Genomic DNA, 10,000 nt, shown 5'->3' on the forward strand with positions numbered 1-10,000 from the left:
TAGGCTAGGCTATATGTTATGTAATAACTAGTAACAGGTCTAGGCTAGGCTATATGTTATGTAATAACTAGCAACAGGTCTAGGCTAGGCTATATGTTATGTAATAACTAGAAACAGGGCTAGGCTATATGTTATGTAATAACTAGATACAGGGCTAGGCTATATGTTATGTAATAACTAGAAACAAGGCTAGGCTATATGTTATGTAATAACTAGTAACAGGGCTAGGCTAGGCTATATGTTATGTAATAACTAGATACAGGGCTAGGCTATATGTTATGTAATAACTAGAAACAGGGCTAGGCTATATGTTATGTAATAACTAGATACAGGGCTAGGCTATATGTTATGTAAGAACTAGTAACAGGTCTAGGCTATATGTTATGTAATAACTAGCAACAAGGCTAGGCTATATGTTATGTCATAACTAGCAACAGGTCTAGGCTAGGCTAAATGTTATGTCATAACTAGCAACAGGTCTAGGCTAGGCTAAATGTTATGTCATAACTAGCAACAAGGCTAGGCTAAATGTTATGTCATAACTAGCAACAGGACTAGGCTAGGCTAAATGTTATGTCATAACTAGCAACAGGACTAGGCTAGGCTAAATGTTATGTCATAACTAGCAACAGGTCTAGGCTAGGCTAAATGTTATGTCATAACTAGCAACAAGGCTAGGCTAAATGTTATGTCATAACTAGCAACAGGGCTAGGCTAGGCTAAATGTTATGTCATAACTAGCAACAGGGCTAGGCTATATGTTATGTCATAACTAGCAACAAGGCTAGGCTAAATGTTATGTCATAACTAACAACAAGTCTAGGCTATATGTTATGTCATAACTAGCAACTAGGCTAGGCTAAATGTTATGTCATAACTAACAACAAGTCTAGGCTATATGTTATGTCATAACTAGCAACAAGGCTAGGCTAGGCTATATGTTATGTCATAACTAGCAACAGGCCTAGGCTATATGTTATGTAATATCTAGTAACAGGGCTGATGAAACTCTCTGTAATGGCTGACCATGCAGTGCAGTGACGTACCTCATAATAGACTTCTCTTACTAAGAGAGGCATATCATATCCTGACCTGGCCATCTGGAGTTATGTAGCTATCTGCTGATCAGAGAGGGAGATAGGAGCAGAGGAAGAGCGATGGAAAGGAGGGAGAGTTGGTGAGACAGAGACACAGGTCTAAGAGGATAAAGGGTTTGTTGTGGATTTGTGCTGTGTGTGTCCACGCATGCTGACGAGGGATCTTGACAGATCTGTGGGTAGGCCTAATACCCTGGCTGGCTTTGGGCTGCTGGGGCTGTGAGTCTGTTCAGTCAGACTCGGCTGGCTGCTCTGCTCTGGGGGACTCTGTTCAGTCAGTCTAGGCTGGCTGCTCTGCTCTGGGGTCTCAGTTCAGTCAGTCTAGGCTGGCTGCTCTGCTCTGGGAGACTCTGTTCAGTCAGTCTAGGCTGGCTCCTCTGCTCTGGGGTCTCAGTTCAGACAGTCTAGGCTGGCTGCTCTGCTCTGGCTGCCTCAGTTCAGTCAGTCTAGGCTGGCTGCTCTGCTCTGGGGGTCTCAGTTCAGTCAGTCTAGGCTGGCTGGTCTGCTCTGGGGGTCTCAGGGTATTGGGAGAGTTAAGGGAGCTGTTGGTTTGGATGTATCTATGTTTTCACTATTCAACGTGGCCCTACTTTCTGTAGCTGTACACTATCAGACGGTTAACTCTGTTCTGCTCTGGGGCCTCAGGGTGGAGAGGAAAATAAATGGTAGAGGGAGAGAGATGCAGAAGGAGTAGTGTGTTTAGATATATCTGAGTTTGGAGTAGACGATATCAGATGTTATGGTTGAGACTTGACTGCTTACCTGGGGGCCTCACAGGGGGAGAGAGGTACAGTAGTGTGTTTAGATGACTGGGGGCCTCACATGGGGAGAGAGGTACAGTAGTGTGTTTAGATGACTGGGGGCCTCACAGGGGGAGAGAGGTACAGTAGTGTGTTTAGATGACTGGGGGCCTCACAGGGGGAGAGAGGTACAGTAGTGTGTTTAGATGACTGGGGGCCTCACAGGGGGAGAGAGGTACAGTAGTGTGTTTAGATGACTGGGGGCCTCACAGGGGGAGAGAGGTACAGTAGTGTGTTTAGATGACTGGGGGCCTCACAGGGGGAGAGAGGTACAGTAGTGTGTTTAGATGACTGGGGGCCTCACAGGGGGAGAGAGGTACAGTAGTGTGTTTAGATGACTGGGGGCCTCAAAGGGGGAGAGGGGTACAGTAGTGTGTTTAGATGACTGGGGGCCTCACAGGGGGAGAGAGGTACAGTAGTGTGTTTAGATGACTGGGGGCCTCACAGGGGGAGAGAGGTACAGTAGTGTGTTTAGATGACTGGGGGCCTCACAGGGGGAGAGGGGTACAGTAGTGTGTTTAGATGACTGGGGGCCTCACAGGGGGAGAGAGGTACAGTAGTGTGTTTAGATGACTGGGGGCCTCACAGGGGGAGAGGGGTACAGTAGTGTGTTTAGATGACTGGGGGCCTCACAGGGGGAGAGAGGTACAGTAGTGTGTTTAGATGACTGGGGGCCTCACAGGGGGAGAGAGGTACAGTAGTGTGTTTAGATGACTGGGGGCCTCACAGGGGGAGAGAGGTACAGTAGTGTGTTTAGATGACTGGGGGCCTCACAGGGGGAGAGGGGTACAGTAGTGTGTTTAGATGACTGGGGGCCTCACAGGGGGAGAGAGGTACAGTAGTGTGTTTAGATGACTGGGGGCCTCACAGGGGGAGAGAGGTACAGTAGTGTGTTTAGATGACTGGGGGCCTCACAGGGGGAGAGAGGTACAGTAGTGTGTTTAGATGACTGGGGGCCTCACAGGGGGAGAGAGGTACAGTAGTGTGTTTAGATGACTGGGGGCCTCACAGGGGGAGAGAGGTACAGTAGTGTGTTTAGATGACTGGGGGCCTCACAGGGGGAGAGAGGTACAGTAGTGTGTTTAGATGACTGGGGGCCTCACAGGGGGAGAGAGGTACAGTAGTGTGTTTAGATGACTGGGGGCCTCACAGGGGGAGAGGGGTACAGTAGTGTGTTTAGATGACTGGGGGCCTCACAGGGGGAGAGAGGTACAGTAGTGTGTTTAGATGACTGGGGGCCTCACAGGGGGAGAGGGGTACAGTAGTGTGTTTAGATGACTGGGGGCCTCACAGGGGGAGAGGGGTACAGTAGTGTGTTTAGATGACTGGGGGCCTCACAGGGGGAGAGGGGTACAGTAGTGTGTTTAGATGACTGGGGGCCTCACAGGGGGAGAGAGGTACAGTAGTGTGTTTAGATGACTGGGGGCCTCACAGGGGGAGAGGGGTACAGTAGTGTGTTTAGATGACTGGGGGCCTCACAGGGGGAGAGGGGTACAGTAGTGTGTTTAGATGACTGGGGGCCTCACAGGGGGAGAGGGGTACAGTAGTGTGTTTAGATGACTGGGGGCCTCACAGGGGGAGAGAGGTACAGTAGTGTGTTTAGATGACTGGGGCCTCACAGGGGGAGAGAGGTACAGTAGTGTGTTTAGATGACTGGGGGCTCACAGGGGGAGAGGGGTACAGTAGTGTGTTTAGATGACTGGGGGCCTCACAGGGGGAGAGGGGTACAGTAGTGTGTTTAGATGTATCAGCAGTATTTACATATTTCACATATTCCTGGTATGAGTGTATCAGACGTTATGGGAATGTGGCTGGCTGGTTGGCTGCTCAGCTCTGCTCTCTCTCGGTGAGGGAGAGGAGGAAGTAGGTTGTATCCATGTATTAGACTGTGCTTGGCTGGCTTCTCACGGTGTTGGCGGCTCCACCCCACTCCACGTCTTGGTGGGTTTCCTTGTCTGTCTGCAGTCTGCGGCAGGCAAGAAATCCCAGAGGAAAGACCATTTATCGGCCATCCATTCCCTTTAACTAACACACACACACCCGCAGGGGCGCAGTGGGCATCCAGATGCAATCTGTGTCTGTCTCTGTCTCTGCTTGCATCTCTCTCACCTGTGAGTGAGTCCATTACCCTAAAACAGAGTGTGCCCAGAGCAAGCCGCCCAGGAGGAGAGACCAGACAGGAGGGATGGCTACTACTCAGAGGTGTGTGTCCTCATGGATAATGAAGCTCATCTCATTCTCATTAGGAGGAAGATCATATCTGGTCTATATTATGTGTTGTGTTCATGGAAGCATGTTTAGCCTGGAAACAACAAGGGAAGCACCCATGCTTAATGTACACACAGTTTGGACTGGGCCATTCATTTGTTGGCCTTATTTAAATAGGATTCATCCTGTACAGTATTCAAGCCCTGCTCAGATACTTCTGTTCCACACACATCAATCCACTATTTGCAACCACATAAATTGATTGAAATTATGTAACAATATTCATTGAATATTAAAGATTTGTTTTTACCCAGGTTGACTTCCTTTCAGTCTGAGGGAACACCAGTCTACTAGTCCAGGCCCAGTGACCTTGTGTGACCTTGTGTCTGAACTCGTGTTCTCCCCAGTGATAGATGATGGTGTGTATTGTAGACAGGGAGCCTGTGGGGCCTGTGAGAGGTCAATTCCCCAGACAGTCAGTTGTTATACAGAGTCTGGCTCTACACTGGTCTCTCTCTCTCTCTCTCTCCTCTATCTCTTTCTCTCTCTGACAGATTCACTCGGCTGACACCCAAGGACACTCTACCTCTCCTCATCCTCTCTCCTCTATCTCTCTCTCTCTCTCTGACAGATTCACTCGGCTGACACCCAAGGACACTCTACCTCTCCTCATCCTCTCTCCCCGTTGTCCTCTTACTTCCTGGCCACTACAGTAAACTCCCTCACCTTCCCCCTGGACTCACCCTTCGCTGGCCCCTCCATTGTGACTTGTTGCCATAAATGGAACAGAGAGGACTAGGATCCACACACACACACACACACACACACACACACACACACACACACACACACACACACACACACACACACACAGCAGAAAGGAGAAAAAAGGCTACTTCAGTCCTTTACACACTCACACTGGTGGCTTGCTCCCTCAGGGCAGGAAAAACAGCACCAGACACCACTACACACACACACACCCTCTCGTCTCGAAGACGTCCTCTGTGAAGTCTCCAAACATGATTAAACGCTGCAGCCGTCTGAGGACCTCCACCGCTTCAATTTAGGATAACTGATCTTAACGGCCTGCAGTAAGGATAGGATAGGGAGGGGGGGGGGGGGGTGGCACAATTACCATATAACCCACGATTACGGATGAAGAAAATAAAATAACCGTCATAACGGTTTCTATGTTTATTTTGGCGGGGGAACGAACAGCTGGCAGGAGGGCGGAAGGAAGGATGGAGGGAACACATCTGCTCAACAGACTCCTGTCAGACAGGAATTGCCCACTTCCAGCTCCACGCATCACAACCTGAAGCACAAGTGCAGCACGCATGATGTGTTTGGGATATGACTGTCCCCTACTAAAAACAAAGATTTGTCGACCGAAAGTAGTCTGTTCTTTCGACCAATCGATTGGTTGAAATGGTTAAACGTGTATTTTTCCATATATATAGAGACAGCCTATGCGTTTTAATAAATCATTGAGCTTGTCTGATGCTTTAAGCTTACGGTTTGATGCCTCAAGAGGGCGCCAGAGATCTAGATAACCAGAAAGAAATAAACACTTAACCTGACCTAACTCCTCCCTCTCCTGCTGACTTTCTCAGATTCTGCCATTACCCTCCTGAAGTTGCCTGTAATTGGATACATGAGGAGTTGGCACCCTTTCTCATGTTGAATGCCAATCTGTCTTATCAGTTCCACCGATCTGCGTGTTCGTTATGGTTCAGATGCACATTTTCGTAAAAGTTTCATTTATAATAACGTCTTCATATCTCAATCATTGTCATGTGGTTAATCAACCTTCTATCCAAATCTAAATGAAAATGATACAAACCTAAAAAGTTAATTATATTGCCAACTATGTTAAAATAGCCTACATAAAGCCAACAAATAAAAACATGTATTTATTTATTTATTTCACCTTTATTTAACCAGGTAGGCTAGTTGAGAACAAGTTCTCATTTGCAACTGCGACCTGACCAAGATAAAGCATAGCAGTGTGAACAGACAACACAGAGTTACACATGGAGTAAACAATTAACAAGTCAATAACACAGTAGAAAAAAAGGGGAGTCTATATACATTGTGTGCAAAAGGCATGAGGAGGTAGGCGAATAATTACAATTATGCAGATTAACACTGGAGTGATAAATGATCAGATGGTTATGTGCAGGTAGAGATATTGGTGTGCAAAAGAGCAGAAAAGTAAATAAATATAAACAGTATGGGGATGAGGTAGGTAAAATTGGGTGGGCTATTTACTGATAGACTATGTACAGCTGCAGCGATCGGTTAGCTGCTCATCCTGCAGGTAGAAAATCTACTACAAATCACGTTGGCTACACATGTAGCCAATGAACTTGAAACATTGTATAAACTATTAAGTTGGATCCAGCACTAGTGAACTTTCAGCGTTGTATAAAATATTCTGGGCCCTCAGTTTCCCCAGCAGTGAGCTCAGGACAGACACAGCTGTAGGCTATTTGCACATAAGAAGCCGTGCTTGACTTGGGCAGGAGCTCACCAGAGCTGAGTACCGCCACCTCACACTGCTGTTATTACTCTTATAGAATATTAACTCACAGGTATTGTGGAGCTCAAGCACCTAAATACAAACGGTACCAGAACCCAAAATGTGTTCCGGCACCTAATTCAGTCCATGTTCAGCACTGATAAGAAGTAATCAGGTAGGCCTATTTTATGACATTTCCACTGGATCAGAGCATGACATTTTTCACTTTCACACTGAGCACACTGAGTGGTTATCGAAAGGGAGAGGGCTTGACATATTTTTCAGGTAGCCTATAGGCCTAGTTATATTTCTGTGTCCTTCCTCAACACTGACAGGAGCGATCGAAACAAAAGACTGACTAAATTGACAACTTGTAAATGGAATGAAATGAACCAAAACTTGTTTCTCACAAGTGTAGAATAGGTTGTGCACCTCTGCAAACAGGGAGTCCACTCCTACAATGAGAACGGGAAGACTGGAACAATATTGAAAGCATTCAAATAATTACCATAAAATAAATAAGATATTTTCACCCCTTTTTCTCCCCAATTTTGAGGTATCAAATTGGTAGTAACAGTCTTGTCTCAACGCTGCATCTCCCGTACGGCCTCGGGAGAGGCGCCGGTCGAGAGCCAAGCGTCCTCCGTAACACGACCCCGCCCAAGCCTCACTGCTTCTTGACACACAGCTCGCTTAACCAGGAAGCCAGCCGCACCAACGTGTCAGACAAAACACCGTATAACTGGCGACCACGTCAGCGTGCATGTGCCCGGCTCGCCACAAGGAATCGCTAGAGCGCGATGAGACAAGGACATCCCGGCTGGCCAAACCCTCCTCTAAACCGGACGACGCTGGGCCAATTGTGCGTCACCTCATGACTCTCCTGGTCGCGTGCTGCTGCAACACAGCCCGGGATCAAACCCGGATCTGTAGTGACTTAGACCACTGGACCACTCAGGAGGCAGTAGATCGAAATTATATGAATGAAGGATAAATGTACTGCTGGTGATACACAGTATGTCATGGAGAAGTGATTTACACTAACAATCAAATGCTAACAAGTCACAGAATGAAGTTGTTAGGAGAGAGGTGCATGGTCCATCAGACTGTATTGGCCATGCAGCATTCACAGTGATCTGGCCTCAGCACCAGTCATACTTCTTGTGCATCACAGAGCAGTGCAGAGCTGTTGTCAAGGAAGTGAGTTTGTGTTTATACAGGATGTACCGCCCCCAACTACTGTCAATGTGGAGCTCTACAGAGCCCTCCGTATTGTTCCAACGTTTGGGAGGGGCATGGTGATGTGGGACAGTGCTGGGTTTAACCTCTGCATGCCTCTAGAGGCTCCACAATTGCATCACACCCTGCATATGGAGACTCCCACCACGTTTTCGGATCAAGCATAAATGGGCTTTTAGTCCAGGCCTCCTGCAATGGATTAGCTCACTGAAATGGGCGCAGATGTATATGTTTTATATATAAAACAGTCTTGGCCGACCATTAGCCTAACGACCAAACAATTGACCAGTCGACTAATTGGGGCCCTAGTTTGGTAATATGATGGACTGTTGTAATATGTCCCTGTACACTTTAACACTGCTGCTGACCCTGTGAAAAGACACAGACCTCTAGTAGAGGATCATGTTTAGAAACAGATCATCTATTAACTGTCTGAAGAAGATGTTCCTCTGACACTATCTAACGTTCAGACTGATGGACTGCTCCAGGAGAAACTGGCCTTATGATGAACTCTCTCTCTCTTTAGCCTGAGGATATTCTGTGGTGATAAGAATGGCTGGGCTGTAGTAGCTGTATTAGACAGGGTTGTAAGTGAATAGGGAGGACGTCTGGGACATTGAGACTAGCATGTTAGAGAGGGAGGACTGTGGCCCTAGGGCCTACGGTCCAGAGACAGACAGGAGGGGGGTTTGTGGTTCTCTGTGGCTCTGAAGCTGCTATAAAACCTCTGTTCTTTCCTTCCTTCCTTCCAGCAGATGTACTCAGATCTGTGGGAACAAAGTGAGACAGTGAAGGAGACCGGGATGCACTTCTAGCTATTCAACAGGGCTTGTTACTACTGGGTGACAGCTGTACTGTGTAAAACAGGTTAGCTAGCACTACCAGCTCTTTGAATGGCTGCTCTATGTGTCTCAGAATAGGAATAGCTACAACTGTCGGATCTAGAAGCACAAGCATTTCACTACACTGCATTTCACTAGGGGTTGGACATCAGTCCTCGGGTGAACGAGTACTGTACATATTCAGTTCAACTGACTTGAACGTCTTTGTCTGGACCTCAACACTCCAGTGGACTGGTCTTACTGACTGGTCTTACTGACTGGTCTTTCTGACTGGTCTTTCTGACTGGTCTTTCTGACTGGCCTTTCTGACTGGTCTTTCTGACTGGTCTTTCTGACTGGTCTTTCTGACTGGTCTTTCTGACTGGTCTTTCTGACTGGGCTTTCTGACTGGTCTTCTGACTGGTCTTACTGACTGGTATTCTGAATGTTTACTGACTGGTCATTCTGACTGGTCTTTCTGACTGGTCTTTCTGACTGGTCTTACTGACTGGTCTTACTGACTGGTTTTACTGACTGGTTTTACTGACTGTTTTACTGTGCTCTACTATGTGTTCTAGGTAAAGAGAACGTACAGCCACGGGACGTACCGGGCAGGTGCCATGCGTCAGATCAGTCTGGTGGGGGCAGTGGACGAGGAGGTGGGGGATTACTTCCCAGAGTTCATCTCTATGCTGGAGGAGTCGCCCTTCCTAGAGGTGAGTAGCCCTGACACAAAATAATAATATAGATCCATCATTTTATAGATAATATCAATCTATAGGTAATACGTTGGATTTAGTCATTTTCGCTAAGTTTCAAAAATGTTTTAGTTCTGGCCACATTGTTTAGAGAGAATTCAACTCATTGGATCTATAAACAAAGGAAAGGTGCCCTCTAGTGGTTGAGAAGGGTAATTATGGTTTTTCAACAACAGCAAAAAAACCATTGGTTTTGATGGATGTCTGAAATATGATATTTCCTCTTTCCTGTTCCAGTTTGTTTTCTCACACACCTCTATCTATCATTCTACTCCTCCCTCATTGTAACTCTGGCGTACCCTTCTCCCTCCAGCGGACGCTACCGTGGGGTACGTTCTCCAGTCTGAAGCTGAAGAGTCCAACAGAGAGTGATGACGGGCCCATCATGTGGGTACGACCTGGGGAACAGATGATCCCTGTTGCTGACATACCAAAGTCTCCCTACATAAGGAGAAGGTGAGGGCTCACTGTGTTCACAGGTAGTAGGTCCTACTTTCACACAGAGATGCAAATGTCTGTTTTTTTTTACAGGATCCTACTTCAAAAGGAAACTACT

The 10,000-nt window shown here is 47.0% G+C and overlaps 1 protein-coding gene across 1 annotated transcript in view; it reads left to right on the forward strand.

Annotated features, from left to right (window-relative positions):
* Positions 1-10,000, forward strand: part of LOC149970075 (lysine-specific demethylase RSBN1L-like) — an 87,536-nt gene that overhangs the window by 55,794 nt on the left and 21,742 nt on the right. The window contains exons 4-5 of the mRNA XM_090228664.1: positions 9,265-9,402; positions 9,758-9,900. Coding sequence (XP_090084790.1) covers positions 9,265-9,402; positions 9,758-9,900 — 281 coding nt within the window. The remainder of the gene's footprint in view (positions 1-9,264; positions 9,403-9,757; positions 9,901-10,000) is intronic.

The sequence above is a fragment of the Oncorhynchus mykiss genome, unplaced genomic scaffold (genome assembly GCF_057628025.1).
Source record: "Oncorhynchus mykiss isolate SJ-2025 unplaced genomic scaffold, ASM5762802v1 scaffold96, whole genome shotgun sequence".
Classification (NCBI taxonomy): Eukaryota; Metazoa; Chordata; class Actinopteri; order Salmoniformes; family Salmonidae; genus Oncorhynchus; species Oncorhynchus mykiss.